This window comes from Macrotis lagotis, chromosome 2 (assembly GCF_037893015.1).
Source record: "Macrotis lagotis isolate mMagLag1 chromosome 2, bilby.v1.9.chrom.fasta, whole genome shotgun sequence".
In the NCBI taxonomy this organism is placed as follows: domain Eukaryota; kingdom Metazoa; phylum Chordata; class Mammalia; order Peramelemorphia; family Peramelidae; genus Macrotis; species Macrotis lagotis.
In genome coordinates this window covers 59,290,772-59,309,367 of record NC_133659.1, presented here as the reverse complement: position 1 = coordinate 59,309,367, position 18,596 = coordinate 59,290,772, and the positions used below count along the sequence as shown (strand labels likewise).

The 18,596-nt window shown below is 38.0% G+C and overlaps 1 protein-coding gene across 5 annotated transcripts; it reads right to left on the bottom strand.

Annotated features, from left to right (window-relative positions):
- Positions 1–8,312: 8,312 nt before the first annotated feature.
- On the bottom strand, positions 8,313–15,384 carry LOC141512731 (uncharacterized). 5 transcript variants are annotated; one of them, XM_074221895.1, is made up of 8 exons: positions 15,074–15,384; positions 14,428–14,527; positions 13,899–14,003; positions 13,533–13,637; positions 13,298–13,402; positions 12,926–13,030; positions 10,952–11,089; positions 8,313–9,800 (listed from the first exon to the last, which is right to left on the bottom strand). In XM_074221895.1, the coding sequence occupies exons 2-8, from the start codon at positions 14,516–14,518 to the stop codon at positions 9,055–9,057; spliced, it is 1,395 nt and encodes a 464-aa protein (XP_074077996.1). In that variant the 5' UTR covers positions 14,519–14,527; positions 15,074–15,384; the 3' UTR covers positions 8,313–9,054. The 5 variants fall into 5 exon arrangements, with proteins under 5 accessions (XP_074077996.1, XP_074077997.1, XP_074077995.1 ...); XM_074221896.1 differs by having other exon boundaries at positions 14,428–14,532; positions 15,124–15,384; XM_074221894.1 differs by having other exon boundaries at positions 14,428–14,532; positions 15,074–15,383.
- Between the last annotated feature and the right edge of the window lie 3,212 nt (positions 15,385–18,596).

Genomic DNA, 18,596 nt, shown 5'->3' with positions numbered 1-18,596 from the left:
TTTATTAACCCTTTATAGACTGACTGCTACAGGAAGAAGAGAGGGAATACAAAGAAAAGTTAAACAAAAGTTCCTGTCTTCATAAGACTGGGGTCAGCCCTGTAGAAGGTCCTGAATCAATATTATTTGTCCTTATTCCATGACCTTTTTTTCACCTATCTTTTAATTTTTTTTAATTTACTTCTCCTTTAGTTAAGAATGCAGCCAGGTGGCACAGGAAGGTCTGAATTCAAATGTTGCCTCTATGTGATTCTAGGCAAGTCATTTGAATTCTCTCAGCCTCAGTTTTCTCATTTGTAAAATGGGAATAATAATTGTTGTGAGGATAGCATGAAATATTTATAAAAGCACTTTGCAGACCTCAAAGCCCTCTTTAAATGCTAGCTATTATTATAATACTAGACAAGAACCCCCCTGTTTCTCATTAAATCTATGACTGGGAAAATCTCATTTCTATGTCAAAGGTAATTGGGTGGTGATAAGCTATAAAATTGAGAAATAGGATCATAGAATTTAGGGAGGAAAGTAGATCTTATCTTTATTACAACCTCCAAATTATACAGATTGGGAAACTGAGACCAAGAGAGATAAGATCCTCTGCCTGATAAGCAGCTGTACTTAGATATGAATCTAGGTCATTTTTTTTAGGTTTTTTGCAAGGCAAATGGGGTTAAGTGGCTTGCCCAAGGCCACACAACTAGGTAATTATCAAGTGTCTGAGACCGGATTTGAACCCAGGTACTCCTGACTCCAAGGCCGGTGCTTTATCCACTACGCCACCTAGCTGCCCCTATCCAGGTCATTTTGAACCAGGAAAAAGGGGCCTAGGGAAGAGGGAGGCTTAAGGATGGAACTGGAAGAAATGGACTTGGGGGAAGAGGGCTTTAAGGATAGATGCAACTTTGTTTTGTGAACAATTCACCAATCTCTCTGACTGAGGAGAATAAGAAAGGCTTAAATTTTAATTCACACAAGTTACTCAAATAGTTTACAAGTTACTATAGAAAAATTCACAGGTGCATACAAAAAGTTCACAATTTACTACATAATTAAGAAGGTACTACCAAGTACCCCCTGGAGTCAAGAGGACCTGAGTTCAAATCTGACCTCAGACACTTAATAATTGCCTAGTTGTGTGACCTTGGGCAAGTCACTCTTTTTCTAAAAGTTTTTTTGCAAGGCAATAGGGTTAAGTGACTTGCCCAAGGTCACACAGCTAGGGCAAGTCATTCTTAGTCCCATTACCTTAAATAAATAGGATTTTAAAAAAAGAAGTTACTACCAAAAGTCCACAGGTTTAAGTTGTTTGAAGAAGCAGCAAAATAGTGAGCTTTAATAGAAGCAGTAGAGTTAAAAAGAAACAGTCACAAGCTGGGCTAAGAGGGAGGAAAGAGTGTGAGAGGTTATTTGGAGTGGGCTGCCTTCACAGGAAGACAAGCAACCAGGGGATAAATAGTAGAGAATAACAAAACAGGAGTTGGAAGGAGATGGGGAGAAAGCTTCAAGCTCCTCCTGAGATGTCTAGTTCCACTGCAAAATAAGCAGCATAGGTAGGAGACCAGATAAGTAGTAGAGAAAGGGGATCACACTCCTCCAGAGCTGTCTTCTAAAGGCAGAGGAGCTATGGGGTATAAGCAATAAGAAAGGGTATGGGGCAGGACAGTTTGGCTCAGCCAGAACAGACAAAGACTGCTCCAAAGGAAGACTGGCAGCTCAAATGAGGAGCGAGCTGAGCTTTTTAAGGAGGTCTTAGGTGGGGGAAGATATGTTGTTGATGAGGGGAGATAAAGTGAGATATGTTGAGGGGCAGTGACTAGAAAGAGTTAGTCTCTTCAAGCTAAGGCAAGGATCCATTGTTTTATTGATAGGAGCTTGTCTTTTGCCTGGGAAGGGCAAGTTACTTTACTGAAAGTTACTACAAGTTTATTCATTGCTTTGGCAGTATGATGTGTATTGGGGGAAATACATGGACAGTATAGAGAGTACAAATTAATAACTATAAAACATATTTCTTTATCCAGTATTTCCCCTACTTCAGTCTGAGTTCAAATCCAGTGTGCTTTATCCTCCATCTTTGACCATTTCCTATATTAAAACAGAATACTTTCTTCTAGGTTTTCCCCATAATCTCACTCAGCTCTGTACTACCCCTGCCTCCTTCTTTCTAAACCCAGTTATCATCACTGGTGATGTTGAGAATTCTGGACAAGTAATACCAGAAGACAAGAGGAATGATTAGTGAGAAGGGCAAATGAATATGCCCAGAATGAGAACAGAAAGAACTGAGCATTTGTAAGGGGAAGCATTACTTTGTCCCATCTGGCTGCCTTCCAATCTCAGTAATCATAGCAGATTGCTCAGAGATGCAGTCCTGTTCAAACCTTGTGTTCTAAGCAAGCTTCCTGAAAGCATATGGATCCTTGTCCTGTATGGTTCTGATCCAGAGCATCAAGTAGATAGGATGCCTATCAATTCTTCTCCCTTAGGGAAGAAGATAAGAGACTTCTCAAAATAATGTTTTTAAGCATATGGAATGAAACATATATTATTACAAAGAACACCAATTATGCTAAAATAAAGATGTTGTTTTCTTAACCTGTTGAAGTTTATAGAATCCACTCCCTTCCTCCTGCCTCTTCATAATCTATCCATGAATCCCTTGAAGGTCTATGAAACCCAACTTAAGAATCCCTAGAGGATGGAATACTATTATTCTTTTAGAAACCAGGAGGGATGGGAATTCAGGGAAGCCTGGAAGGATTGGCATGAACTGACGCTGAGCGAGATGAGCAGAACCAGAAAAACATTGTATACCCTAACAGCAACATGGGGGTGATGATCAGCCTTGATGGACTTGCTCATTTCACCAGTGCAACAAACAGGGACAATTTGGGGCTATCTGTGATTGAGAATACCCTCTGTATCCAGAGAAAGAATTGTGGGAGTTTGAACAAAGACCAAGGACTATTACCTTTAATTTAGGAAAACAAACTGATATCTTATGTAATCTTGCTATCTCTTACACTTTATTTTTCTTCCTTAAGGATATGGTTTCTCTCTCATCACATTCAATTTGGATCAATGTATATCATGGAAACAATGTAAAGACTAACAGACTGCCTTCTGAGGGGGATGGGGAGAGGGAAGCAAGATTAGGGGGAAAATTGTAAAACTCAAAATAAATTAAAAAAAAAGAATCCCTGGACTAGAAAAGCATAGATACTTAAAGTCAGAAGAGCAAGAATGAAATCTTTCCTCTGACAATAACTGACTTTTGTCATCCTGAGCAAATCATTTAAATGATTTATTTATTTTATCTACTAAATTCTATCTAAGTTATAAAGCTCCCTCTTAGACCTTTTGTATATTTACAAAGTAAAGTCATCATTTTGTGGTGCAAAAGAGCTATGGACAAAGAATCAGGAGTTCTGACTTGGTCATTGACTTGTTTGCTCTTCATTTTTTTATTTTTTGTTTTTTTTAAGGGGTTTTTTGCAAGGCAATGGGGTTAAGTGACTTGCCCAAGGCCACACAGCTAGGTAATTATTAAGTGTCTGAAGCCAGATTTGAACTCAGGTACTTCTGACTCCAGGGCTGGTGTTCTATCCACTGTGTCACCTAGCTGCCCCCTTGTCCTTCATTTTTGAAGATCACATATCAGGGAGCTGATGCCATGTCAAGCATATGAATTGAATTTAAGAGAATGCTTTTATGCATTTAGTCAAGGTTCTCTCTCTCTCTGAGTCTCAGTTTCCCCCTATATAATGTGAGGATACTACTTTCTATTTTCCCTATCTACTCCATAAGATTGTTGTGAGGATCAAAGGTCATAGCATTTGTAAAAGTCCCTTGTCTATAAGGGACCGAAATAAAATAAGATAAAATAAGCCTCCACTGAAATCTACATCTCATTCTATAGTGTGATGTGTCTTATCTCTTGTATCTCCTGCACTTAGCAAAATATCTGGCACTTAATAAATGCTGATTGAATGATTGTGTGGAGGCCTCAGCTTCTCCTGGGTTCTACGGCAGAGATGTGCTAGCTTTGATAGGGTCTCTGGAGAGGGGCACATGAGTTTGTTACCTGATATCTAAGATGAGAGAGCAGAAGGTGAATCACCAACTGATTAGCTTTCCATCTTGGAACCTCATGTAACAGAAAGGATGCTATCTGTGTAGGTGAAAAGAATAAATACTAATGAAATTAGAGATTTGGGAAGGTATTATTTTCTAGAATCATAGGATCTCAGAACTGGAAGGAACTTTAGAGGTCTTCTAACTCAAATCCTTTTAGAGAAGAAAGCAATAGGGCCCTTGAAGGTGAAGTAGGAGATCTCATTGCTCTAAAGTGACCAGGTCATTAATAGCTTATTTTTTTGTACAACACTTGTAATTCTCCAAAACATTTTCTCATATTAAACACCATGCCCAATCTACCTATCCATTTTTTCCCTCTCAAATGATAGAACACAAAGAACAGGGAAGTAGAAAAGGGGGAAGGGGAGATGGGGGAATGGGACAGGAAAAAAAATCTTTACTACATTCAAATATAAATACATAGTCACAACTTTTAGATTCTACTCTATTTGTTCAGTTATGGCTTTTTTCCTAAAATGTGGTAGATCTGTGTTCCTGTACTGAAAGCTACCAAAATCTCAAAATATGAGATTTGGTTATCACTTTGGTTATCTCTATGCAGATGATTCTCAGAACTAATATAGTCAGTCCTAGTTTCTATTAAGGTAGAATTATCCTTCATGAAGTGCCTGATGGACATTTCAAAGAGGATATCCTATAGGTATCTCAAATCTAATATGTCTAAAATAGAACTTATCTTTCTTTCTAGGTGGATAGAATTCTGGACTTGGAATTAGAAACACTTATCTTCCCGAGTTCAAATCTAGTCTCAGATACTTCCTAGCTGTGTGAACCAGGATAGGTCAATTTGAAATAAAGGAAATGTTAAGAAAAATATGTTCTATAATTAATCTGTTCTCTCTGCTGGGATCTCATACCTTACATTAGGACTGACACCCCCTCCCCCCATTCCATTATCCAGGCTATTTAGATGAGGTCAGTGAACTTTTAGTAAAGTACCTTGCCCCTCCCTGGCAAGGAATCCTGTAAGCACTGCCCTCAAGCACAAAACAGACCCCCTATCAACAAAATATTGCCTTTAATTCTTTCTTTCTTGTTAGCTTCTGCTAACCACAGCAATTCTTGAATAAACATTTTTGTTCCTAAACTTTCTTCAGGGTCAGGGTTGTTCTTCTACTGATTTCTTTCATGTTCCATCTGAACCTTTATTCTGCTACATTTTTATCCTGGCATCTACTTAACCCTATTGACCTTAGTTTCCCCATCTGTAAATGTAGCAAAGGAAATGGTAAACCACTCCAGTATCTAGGGTGTTTGGCTTCTACAGAATGTAAGAAGAGATTATTAGTTCCATATATATATATATATATATATATATACATATATATATGTGTGTGTGTGTGTGTGTGTGTGTGTGTGTGTGTACATACACACACATTACAAAGACTGGGGTCTGCCTGTGGCAAAGTAAGTATTTGAGATTTGAGTGCAAGACAAAAGAAATGACCCTGCCCAATCATTGAGCTGAATGAGGCTCCTCACCCTAACATTAAGCCTCTTTACTCAGAAGGTCAAAAATTAGCTTCAATTGGTCAAGGGTTGACCTAGGGTCCTCCTCGTCCTTTCCAAGTGACATATTACTGTACACTCCCCTAAGCTCATTAGTATGATGACCAAGGTGGGAAAAATATTATAGAGAATGTTAGGGGGTGAGTGTGTCTTGATTAGATTATAACCCTGACCAATGATGGATACAAAGGGGAGGAATAAGCCTTTCAAACATTGTCTCAATTTGGGACCTTTTTTCTGCTAGGGAAATTGGTTCTCCTCTACAGAGAAGCTTATTTTTAAAAAGCCATTTTAATCACTCTGGATCAAGTACATTTATAATACCAAGAAAACCTAAATGGGGTCATGAAGAATTGGACACAACTCATGATAGATTTGAGGGCTACTTTTGACCCTAAGAATCAATGATGATGAATACAAAGAAGCCCATAAAGTCAAATAGCTTTACTTAGACCTGTTTGATAATCCTCTCCCCAATGTCCCCAATAAGTGATCCTTCAGTCTTCCCAGGAAGACTTGAAGTAAAAGTGATTCCCCCAACTCTTGACAACTTATTTCACTTCAGAAAAGATTCTTTGTCTCTTCCTCAGTTTGCTACTTTTTTCTGACTCAAAACTCATTCCCACAGTTGGAAGAAGACTATGAAAAGTCTTTTCAGAATAAAGTCTTTAAATCACTGAAGGCAATGCTAACTTTCAGATCAAGGTTAGTGAAAATTCAGATATTATCTTTTTTGTTTCATGAATCCCCAGAAGGTCTATGGACTTTGGGTTAAGAATCCCTGCCTTATCGATGATCAACCTTGATAGACTGGCTCATTCCATCAGTGCAACAACCAGGGACAATTTGGGGCTGTGATAGAGAATACCATGTGTATCCAGAGAAAGAACTGTGGAGTTTGAACAAAGACCAAGGACTATTACCTTTAATTTAGGGAAAATAAAACTGATCTTATTGTCTGATCTTGCTATCACTTATACTTTGTTTCTTCCTTAAGGATATGATTTCTCTCTCATCACATTCAATTTGGATCAATGTATACCATGGAAACAATGTAAAGACTGACAAATTCCCTTCTGTGAGGGGTGGGGAATAAGATTACGGAGAAAATTGTAAAACTCAATATAAATAAAATCTTAAAAAAAAGAATCCCTGCCTTAGGGTGATTTTCACTTTTCCTATTTTTTTTTTAAGTAACTTTTATGTAGATAAGTGACTAGGGACAAAGCTTAGAATGTAGTATTCTGGATGCAAGTTAATTGTTTCACTGGCTTCTTCTTCTGTCATTCAAGCTTCAGATTTAACACATATGACTAGGGCTCCTAAAATAGGTAACAAGGCATTAGAAAAAGAAACTAGTCCTTATGGAGATGTAGTCAAGAAAAATATGTAGGCCAGATGAATTCTTTGCTAATGGTGGCATAATGTTAAAGCAATGAATGACTGATTTTAAGACCTCTTAAAGACAGGAAAAACAAGTGACTAGGGGTGAGGGAGGGCAGTAATATCATTACCCCCCCAAAAAAGTCTATAGAAGTGATCAATTATTGAATTACCTATAGCAGATCACATTTTGACAATTCCATACCTGATTTCATAAAAATACAAATGCCTATCCTTGTTGTTAACTTTAAAGCATTTGACTCGAAGTAAAACTCAGCCTATAAAATCTCTCCTATAACAAAAATCAAATATTCTTTGATAGATGTGATAAAGACAACTTTGTTCAATGTTCCTCTGATTAGCTAGGAGGTACAGTGGACTTGAAATCAGGAAGACTTGTATTCCTATCCAGCCTCAGACAGTTACTATACTAGGAGCCTAAACATGTCAAACTCTCTGGCACCTTTTCCTCATCTCTAAAATAGGGATAAGAGCCTAATAAGATTTCCAAAGTATTTTGCAAACCTTAAAATGTTATGATTATTGAGGATATCATTAGGCATTAAAAATAGGGAGAAAAATATGCTTACCAAAGGTAGATAGTCATTTGTGATATCAAAGGATAATAAATTCAGAGCTAGGTAGGACATTAAAAGTCATATAATTCAATCCCTTCATGAAGGATATGCTGGTGAAGGAGGAGTTCATCTGCTGCTCAACTGGACTGATTCCTTACCTATCAAATCTCAGCTCTAATATTTAACACCAGAGAGACTTGCCCAAGATATTTAAAACCTCTGGGGTCTCAGTTTCATCTGGAAAACAAAGAGTTAAGAAAGAATCCCATGATGCAGAAGGGAGGACAGAATATAAACCAGGTATTCACAGTTTATGTGAACATATGTATGATACACATAGGGGGTTCAGGAAATAAAGTCTTATTGGAAGGGGTACGCTAATAAATGTTCTATGAAGATTACTATGAGTTGTGCTGTCCATCGTGGTTTATGGAAATGACCCTCCTACTCCCTTTTAGTACCTAGTATCTAAGTTTTTGCACTCACTTGGAGAGTATTTGACATAAGCAAAGTCTTACAAGTACATAACAATATGAAGCCTCACTGATGTCCAAGGGGGTCAAATTGTTGCAAGTTAAGGTCATCCTGTATTAACAATGATCATTTAAAATCATTTGGAAACATTTCAGAAAAAGAGTCATTTAGATGGTAGTGTTCAAATATGATTTTAGAAAAATAGTTTATTTAGATTAAAAACGTTTGACCATACAACAGATAACATTAGAGAAAGTTCTGTCCATCCATCCTAACCTTTACACAGTGTGGTCAGGTCAGATATCACTATTACAAACCTGAGAACTAGGCCTCTGAATTGAAGTTTACAAGTTTTAAGAACAACCTCCTCAATCTGGCAAAAGCCAATTTAAATGTGGTCTCTCTATAGCCATTTTTTTTTTTTTTTTTTTAGTTTTTGCTAGGCAATGGGGTTAAGTGGCTTGCCCAAGGCCACACAGCTAGGTAATTATTAAGTGTCTGAGGGCAGATTTGAACTGAGCTACTCCTGACTCCAGGGCCAGTGCTCTATCCACTGCACCACCTAGCCGCCCCAAAAGCAGCCTCTCAATATAGCTTTGCTTGTGTAGATTAACAGTTTGACTTTTGTAATTGCTAAATTTTAGAGATAAAAGCTAAATGCTGGGACTGGATTGAGACTGGTATCTCTTTTTCCCCAGAGGCAAGTTTACTTCTTTCCTCCAAATGTTTCCCATTTTATATTACATTTCCTTTCCTTATTCCTACTAGTCTACTTAATTCCCCACATCCCCTCATCTACCAGGGATACTACATCATAAACAAAGGTCCTTTTGTTACCCAGAACCAAAGGAGAACTTGCCTACCTCCTCTCAGTCCTCTCCCACTCTACAAGCAAACTATAATTTAATGGAAATGACATCTATAAATGCCAAGAATAGTACTCTTCCCCAGCTCACTGGGCAGGACATGGATGTGTCAGTATAGTTTGCTGACCATCAAAGGTTTGCTTACAATAAGGGCACAGAAAAAGATTAGGCTCATCAACCATGACAGTAACTTTGATACCAGAATGTTTTTTCAGATGGATAACAAAATCTGCCCCATCCCTGCAGGTTTCTGAACAGCAGGGACATTGAAAAGGTCCCCTTAAGCCCCTGTATTCACATGCTAAAGTAAAGTCCTCTTCTCGTGGTTCATTTCTAAAATCCCTGAACCTTCTCTGTCTCTTTGAAGTTGGGCTGCAAGGTTGTTTTCCAACTGAGGTCCTACTTTGACTCTGTAAGTTTCTGTTCAAATAGTTTTGAATAGCTGGAGATCGAAGTAGTCTCTCCAAGTTCCTTAGACGGGATGTCATCCTTGTAAAGGGACATGAGTGGGGCCTTGAAACCCTTCTACAATGACGACAAGAGGATGCCATTGTCCTTTGATAATTGACAAGAACTCGGGGCTTCTTGGTTGTACTATAGAGATACCTTCCTCTCCTACTGATCATAGATGCTAGTGGAGCCTGAAGCAAAGTAGGGGGCTCTTGCCTCTGGTTTCTGCTGACAGTTGGCTGGGTTCTTCTCCGGGTCTGTTTGGAGAGAAATCTGCTCAGTTTTCTGAGTAGGGGTAACTGCATTTGAATAGAAGAGGTTGCCTGTGGTCTATCTTGCTGAGGATTCTTTGGAGCACATTCATGTTTAGCACCTTTTGAAACTAAAAAGAGAGAGAGGGAGAAAGAAGAGTTAGTCTTCCTAAAGCTTTTTATTTCTGAAAAGTGTATAATTGGAAGGAATCTGGGGAATACTCTATTCCAATGGTCTAAAACTCAAATTAAGAGTTCATTTCAATTTACCCACAAGTTGAGAATCATGTTAATCCTGTTATATTTCTGGGCAAGGGGATTCCAAAACCTCTTCGAGGACTGTTCGAAAACCTCAAGTAGCCATGAGGAGCCTAGATTGAAACTTGATCTAGTCCATTGCCTTATACAGATGAAATACTACTCTTCCTCCAAGTTTCTTGAAGGATAGGAAAAATCAAGTAAGTCCATTCAAAGCTCTGATCTCCAAGTTTTGCCTGTGGTCACATGATTCCTTTGTCCTCTAAGCTCACAATGTTCCATTTCATTTATCTGACAAAAGGGTAGAATCTAGATTCAACTTATATACTACTAGTTTGTGTGGCAGTCTCACTAGGTGATTTCCAAATCCTTATTTTGTATCATTTTCCCTACAAGACAATATTCTCTTTGAGGGCAGTGATCTAATATCTTAACTTCACACGTATAGTCTTAGCTTCACACATAGTTTCCTATCGAAAAAGGCATTTAATTACCAAGATGTTCTCCATCCTAAGTATATGTTCTCTTTTAAGTATAACAAGGAAAATAAAGGTTGGCCTTATTCAACCAGGACTCAATCTAATTCAATTATACTACTGTTTAGTCCACATTTCCATCTTTTTTACAAATGCTTTGATAAATGTAGGTCAATTGTCTCTACAACATTTCCCTTGCCCTATAAGTCCCACAGCCCCAAAAGCAAAAACAAAAGAAAAAAAGTGATCGTGACCTATTCTTTATGTAAAGCCATGCTGACAATCTTGAATAGATCAATGCAAAATTTGGACAGGAATCAAAGAAAAAGTAGGACCAGGAAACTTTAACTCCAGTTCCAGGCCTTGTCTCAGCTAGCCAGACAGACTTCACTTCTCTAGTCTTTAGTTTTCTGATCCAGAAAAAGAAGTTAGTCACTTCCTTTTAAAGGAGTCTACTCCAAAAGCAACTTCAATAGTCAAAATGACCAGCCCACCACACAGACCAGCCCACAGCAGGAATGTTTGCAAAGTAAATGAATTCATTATACCAGGTTTTTGAGATGGAGCAGCTGGAACAACTGGTTTGACCTTCTGGGAGCTTGGTACATCTATCTTTTGTGTTGATGGATCAGGGGACACCTGGGAGGGGCCTCCAGGTCTTGGAGGTAAAAGTTTGGTTTCTGAAACTTAGATCAGATGGATGAAGTGATTATGATTTGCTAGAGTTCTCCATATCTCCTCAACTTTGAAGTGGGGTTGGGGGAAGAAGAAAGAGAAAAAGGTTGAGAGAAGAGGCAGAAAGAGAAAAAAAGAGACAAAGAAACAAAGAGACAAAGACAATCCCCTTAAAGTATTTTGTTTTGGCAAGGCAATTGGGTTAAGTAATTTGACCAAGGTCACACAGATATTTAATTATTAAGTTATTGAAGTTGAATTTGAACTCAGGTCCTCCTGACTCCAGGGTTGGTGCTCTATCTACTGGATCACCTAGTTGCACCCCACCCCCCAAAACAAATTTAGAGTAGCTGAATCTCTAAAGTAGATTCTTCTATCATTATAATATATATATATATATATATATATATATATATATATATATATATATATATATATATTTCTACACACACACACACACACACACACACACACACAAATTGTGTCAAGTCAGTATCCAAGAAGGAACTGGAACCATTACAAAAGATTTAAAATTTCTCAGAATGGAGAAAGAGAAGAGCTGTTAGCCCACTGCAAAGCCAGGAAACAGAACTTGAAAGACTACCTCATTAAAGAGTTACGGAAAAGACCAAAACAGAGGCAGGATAAGACAAAAGGAATAATTCTATCCACATTCATAAGCCTCAGTAGGTCAATTAAAATACTATAGCTGTCCCTTATTGCAATCATTAGTATTTAAAACAGAAGAAACTGTAGGGGTTTGAGTATTCTTCTGTGCCAAGAAACTACCACTTGAGTCAGCTGGCTTCTTGGAATGGCAGATAAGAGATCCAAGTCAGCTGGAAACCAAAGTTCTTTAAGAGAAAATGAAGTGATGAGGGAAAAAAAAAAAAAAAAAGAGGGTGTTCTCCTCCAACTTTTGCCCTATGGATTCATTTCCTAGCTCCTATTTGGAGGTAACCAATGTGTATTAACCCAAACCTAGTTGAGATGAAGCCATCCCATTTGTTCTGCTGCAACTACATGTGAACATTAAGATTACTTTTATCTTTCATTTCACTTTAAGTTCAAAGAAGAGAACAAGGAAAAGGATAGTCAGAGGAGGCACCCTTTCCTGATAGAAGATGCTTGGGGCAGGTATTGTCCCTCAGAATAATAATGAATCATCCAGCTGATCACAGTCCACAATCCACTTTGCCCCTTTTCTAAATTTTCTCCTACAGGAATTCCTCGAGTTTTCCAGATTCTCTCTCAGGAACATGGCTCCCAGTTTTAAAAGGAAGAAACTAAGTTATGGAAGACCAAGAGTGCCTCATCTCTTGGTCACGGGGAAGTCCAAATGAACTTGTGTATTTAAGGGAAAATTCAAATCTAGCCCTTCAGTAGCTCTAATAACTTCTAAACTACTCAAGCAATTAAGAAACATTTATTAAGCACCAGCTGTATGCAAGTCCTCAACTAAGTCCTGATTTCTTTCTTTTAAGGAGTTTACATTCTCATTTACCTGTTGAGAAGACTATTCTTGCCCTTTTGGCATTTCTGGTCATTTGATTTTTAGTCTCCATTTGGAGGAATAGACATTATGAAAATTGGTTGTATTTATAAGAAAGAAGACAGGGCTCCATTAAATATTTATTAAGCACTTACATTTTGCTATGTACTAGGGATACAAATAAGAAAAAAAATGACAGTCCCTGACCTCAAGAAGTTCTAATGGGGGAAGACAACATGCAAAAGGAAGCTGAAAAGTGGGAGAATAAAACAGAGTATTGGCAAGAGTATGCTGGAGTACAAGGATAGAAATAAAATGTGCCCTGCCTTCATGGAGCTTGCACTCTCATTTATACCTTTTGAGGAATCTTCCAAGTCCTCTTTTTTCTTGGTTTTTTGGAGCTCCTGGTCACTTGTTCTTTTGCTTATTTTTGGTGGAATAGCCATCTTGGAAATTAGTTCTGTTTGTAGAAAAGACAGGACTCCCTTAAATATTTATCAAACATCTACACTGTGCTAAGTACTATGGAAAATTAAAAAAAAATAAGAAAAAGAAAAGCAATTACTGCCCTCAAGGAGCTTCTCATGGGGGAAGGCCAACATACAAAAGGAAAATGAAAGGTGTGTGTGTGGGGGCATGAAACAGAGAAAATTGGCAAGAGGATATGCTGAAGTACAAGGATAAAAGTTAACTATGCCCTGCCTTCAAGGACCTTGCACTCTTTTACCTTTTGAGGAAACTTCTAAGTTCTCTTTTTCCTTGAGCTTTTGGAGCTCCTGGTCACTTGTTCTTTTACTTATTTTTGGAGGAGTAGCCATCTTGGAAATCAGTTCTGATTGTAGGAAAGAAGACAGGGTTCCATCAAGTATTTATTAAACACCTATATTTTGCTAAGTGCTAGGGATACAAACAGGAAAAAGAAAGATAGTCCCTGCCTTCAAGGAAATTGCACTTCCATTTACCTTCAGAGGAATCTTCCAAGTCCTCTTTTTGCTTGATGTTTTGGAGCTCCTGGTCACTTGCTCTTTTGCGTATTTTTGGAGGAGTAGTCATCTTGGAGATCAGTTCTGTTTGTAGAAAAGAGAGGGTACCATTAAATATTTATTAAGCATCAACATTGTACTGAGTGCTAGAGGTACAAATAAGAAAAAGAAAGACAGCCCCTGCCCTCAAGGAGCTTACAATCAAATGGTGGGGAGACAACATGCAAAAGGAAACTGAAAAGTGGAGGGGGGATGAAACAGAAAGTCTTGGTAAGTGGGGATGCTAGAGTACAAGGGGAGAAGGAAGATGTGCCCTGCCATCAAAGAACTTGCACTCTCATTTACCTTTTGAGGAATCTTCCAAGTCTTCTTTTTCCTTGGCTTTTTGGAGCTCCTGGTCACTTGTTCTTTTGCTTATTTTTGGAGGAGTAGCCATCCTGGAAATCAGTTCTATCAGTAGGAAAGAAGACAGGGCACCATTAAATATTTATTAAGCACCTACATTTTGCTAAATGCTAGAAAAAATAAAAAAAGATGAAGAAAGACAAGGGCAGCTAGGTGGCGTAGTGAGAAGCACCAGCCTTGGAGTCAGGAGTACCTGGATTCAAATCCAGTCTCAGACACTTAATAATTACCTAGCTGTGTGGCCTTGGGCAAGCCACTTAACCCCATTTGCCTTGCAAAAACCTAAAAAAAAAAAAAAAGACAATTCCTGACCTCAAGGAGTTTATAATCTAAAGGGGGAAGACAACATGCAAAAGGAAATTGAAAAGTGGGAGATGAAACAGAGAAAGTATTGGCAAAAAGATATGCTAGAATGCAAGGATAGAAGTAAAATATGCCCTGCCTTCAAGGACCTTGCACTCTCTTTTACCTTTTGAGGAATCTTCCAAGTCCTCTTTTTCCTTTGTATTTTGGCACTCCTGGTCACTTGTGTTTTTGTCTCTTTTTGGAGGAGTAGCCATCTGGCAAATCTGTTCTGATTGTAGAAAAGACAGGGCTCCATTAAATATTTTTTAAGCACCTACATTGTGCTAAGTGCTAGGGAAAATAAGAAAATGAGAAAGACAGTCCCTGTCCACAATCTAATTGGGGAAACAACAAGAAAAAGAGAACTGAAAAGTGGAGGGGGGAAGGGGAAGAAGAAGGTTTTGATATAATGGAATGGTGGAGTTCAGTCCACGAAGTGTCCAAGACCTACTTAGGCAAGTACTAAAGTAGAAAGCAACAATGATCAATCAGTTGAGCTTTCTATCAGCCATCTGCATTCTGAAGGCAAATTACAATAAAAAAATTAATAGCATGATAAGGTGTAGCACTCTAACATTTATAAAAAGGGGTCTATCAGTGACCCCATTTTCAGATGAGATTAAATCCCAAGAGTTCTTAAGGCATCTACCTGCCTGACTCACATAAGTAGCATATTGGCCTTCTGTTTTCTTATCATGAAGTAAAGGATCCCACTAGATAAACTAAGCTCTCTTCTGACTTCAGGATCTTATTAATATAAAAAATGTTACCTGACGATTGTTTTTTTCCGAAGATTGAGTCCACAAGGAATAGTCCTTACCTCTCTGCCAAGAATCTGGGCTTTTTTTTCTATTAGTAACAGCTGTCAACTTTCTAACTTCCTTTTCCTGTCAGCTCCTGCACACATCCTGGTGCAGTTTCCTTATAGGGCCTTAATGAAATTACTCATCCCACCTGTGCCCCTTTGGGTATCTTCCAAGCAAATATTGGTTCCCCAATATCCCTCCTCGACCTTGTCTTTCTCATCCACTCCCCTCCCAATCTTTGATATCTCTAATGCTACTACTGAATGTATCTTCAGTCACAGGTTGAGAGAATCTCCTTTTGTTCAGAGTAGACTATTTCCAAAGTTCAGTATTAGACTTGGAATCAGGAGAATTGAGTTGAACTTTGATTGCTTCCTACCAAGCTCCTTGCTTATAGGTAAATCATCAACCCTTTCTGAATCTCAGCTTTCTAATCTATAAAAATGGGGATTAAGACCATTCTCATCCTATCTTCCAGGACTGTGAAGAAAGCACTGTTCAAATGAATACCTAACTATCTAAATGTTAGTTATTTTTATGACTAATGATAATAACTAGAGTTCATATATTTGGCACTAGATGGTCTGCAAAGCACCTTATGTATTCTTATTTTATCTTCACCAGTGAGGTAAATGCCACTATTATGCCTATTTTACAAATAAGAAAACTGAGGCTGAGAGAGGTTAAGTCCCTTGACTATGGTCACAACGCTAATAGGATTAGAATTGAACTCAGATCTTCTTAACTCTAGGACTGTATTCATTGTCCCACCTTGGAGTTCCAATTATAGCATTTCAGTACTTTAGGGATCCATATAGTTTCATCAGTTCAAGTATTGTTTCACCAACAGCTTGCAATTTCTCTATGACTTGTGTCAAAAATGAGTAAATCTTAAACTTTTATTTCTTGTCAATTGCTTTTCTCCCTCAAATGAGTATTTAAAAAAGTGTCTCTTTTCTTGGAAAACAGGAAATTTGCTTCATTATATTTCTGATAAGTCACTATAAATCCCCTATTATGACAGGATGGCACAGACATCCTGGAGAAGAGGCTCTCATGTTTAGTGGAAATTTATGATTGCCAAGGCCCAGACATCCTGAGTTAAGATAGAAGCATTCTTGTTCCCTTAGCAGAGACTATGTAACATGAGGCAGTCACCCTGAAAATAAGGGAAGCAAATCATAACTGTGATGACATTTGCTGCTGTTTAAGCATCCTATGGCTCTGTCTACTTCCCATAAATATATATGTCCTAATATCTCACTCTGGATCTCCAGTCCCCAAAGTCTCATTCATGTGAACTTTGGTCTACAGAGTTTATGAGAACTATTAAACATGTACATTAACGAAATCTCTGTTGTTTTTACTTAAGATCTAATCCTGGGGGCTAACACAAATTGTCCTAACACTATTTGTTCTTTATTAGGGCAATCTCTGGAGGTTAACATATGTGTTTCATTTTTTATTAGGGCCAAAACTATCATTTGGCAGACAGTCATTCATAACCATATCAATGTGAAAATAAAAGGCATTATCCTGTGACTGAACTGGTAATAAATCTCTGAATTTAGTAGGGCTGAACCTTCTGCATAAAGTCGTTCAGTTGGCCCCTACAAACCACCTTGGAAGAAACAGAATTGACAAGATCAAGAAACCAGAATTGTCTCTATACCATAAAGAGGAATGAAATAACTATAATAAGAGAGAAAAATTTCTATATCTTTTCTCCAGAAGGAAGACTTTACTGTCCCTCTTTTGGACCCAGGTTGGATTATTTTATCACTAATGGAGCAAAGCAGCCAGGGAAAAATATCCCTTTGATGCTGTTTTTAATTTTTTTAATTGCTCTTTCTAAATTTTTATCTCTGGATCAGGCGAATCAATGGACAGATTCAAGTGACTGCCCCTTCTAGCTTGACTGGTTTCCCTCCCTTTGAAAGAATTGCTTCCATAGAAGAATACTTGATAATCATTAATCAGAAGCAGTACAAAAGGCAGATGGGAAATTTTCAGAAGGATCCTGGCAGAATAATTATTTATATAGCACCTATGATGTACCAGAGACTGTCCTAAGCACTTTATAAATTTTATCTCATTTGATCCTCAACACCCCCTGGGAGGTAGGAATTATCATTATTCTCATTTTACAGTTAAGGAACCAGAGGATAACAAAGATTAAAGGCCACTCAGTCAGTAAGGAGTATCTGATTCTGAATTTAAACTCAAGTCTTCTTGATTCCAAGTCTAGGTCTCTATGCATTATGCCACAAAGATAAATGGACACATGTTTTGATACCTCAGACATTTAATTGCAAAAATGGGTGCAGATGCTAGTCGCCTCGTAGCTTAGTAGAAACAGAGGTGGGAAGGAAATGTATTCTAGTTGCTGACACTTATTTGGGGTTTCTAAAGGTTACAAAAGTTCTTTACAACATATTATTATCTCGTTTGATTCTCCTTCCAAGCCTGAGACAGGTACTTATTGTATTCATGTCCCAATAGGCTCACAGACATTATGGTGACTCAACCAAGATCTAGTAAGTATTGGGGACAGGTTCATACTTTGGTTTCTCTTACCTAAGTTTTGATTTAGAAAGCTTTGATGAAACTATTGGTGACTTCTAGAGATGGTTGAGAGTCTGCTTTCCAGAACAAATGTGACTTTTAAGTTACAACCAACCTCCTTTTTTGTTTCTCCAGAAATATTAAAAAGTAATACTACTGCCCAAGACCTTTTTAGGTTTTTCTCTCTAAAAAAGTGAGAACATTTTCCTTTCAAATGGGCAAAAAGTGATAATTAAATTTAACTCCTCCCCAGATAAAATCAATTCTTCTTCAACTCCTTAATTGACTGGTGTCAAGTCCCACCTGGGGATCATATCTTCTCTTTGAAATTCAAGTATAAAATATTAATCACAGAATGGAATTCTTTTCCATCCTTGGGGGAGTGGTCAGGGGAAAGTAACTGAGTAGTTCTGGTATGTTAAGCCTAAACAGTTGTTTAATATTTTCCTTGTTCAAGATTTTTATGAATGTCACCAGAAATCTTCTTGGAACAAAGACTCACGTCAGAGGCCATGGACACCTCTCTCTTTCCAACCTAGAAAAGCCTTGTACAGATTAACATTAAATTCAATAAAATTGTTTCTAGCAAGCTTGAGCCTAAATCAGAGTTAATTATTTGAATTATTTTTTCCCTTCAGTACCAATATAATATATTCCCTAGGATTTCCCCCTGATTGTTTCCATAGGCAACAGAAACTCTCCTTCTCTTGGGAGTTGGCAGCTCAGAGCATTGATAGGCTAATCCCTTCATTTTGCCAGTGAGGAAATTGAGGTTCAGGGGGATGAAGGGACTTGCCCCTTATCTCACAGGTATAAAGCATCAGAGGCAGGATTTGGGCCAAAGTTCTTTGCCTCCAAAGCCAGTCTTTTCTATTAAGCTCACTACTTCCCCCCAATTCCTCCCCCCTTCCCCACTTAACCT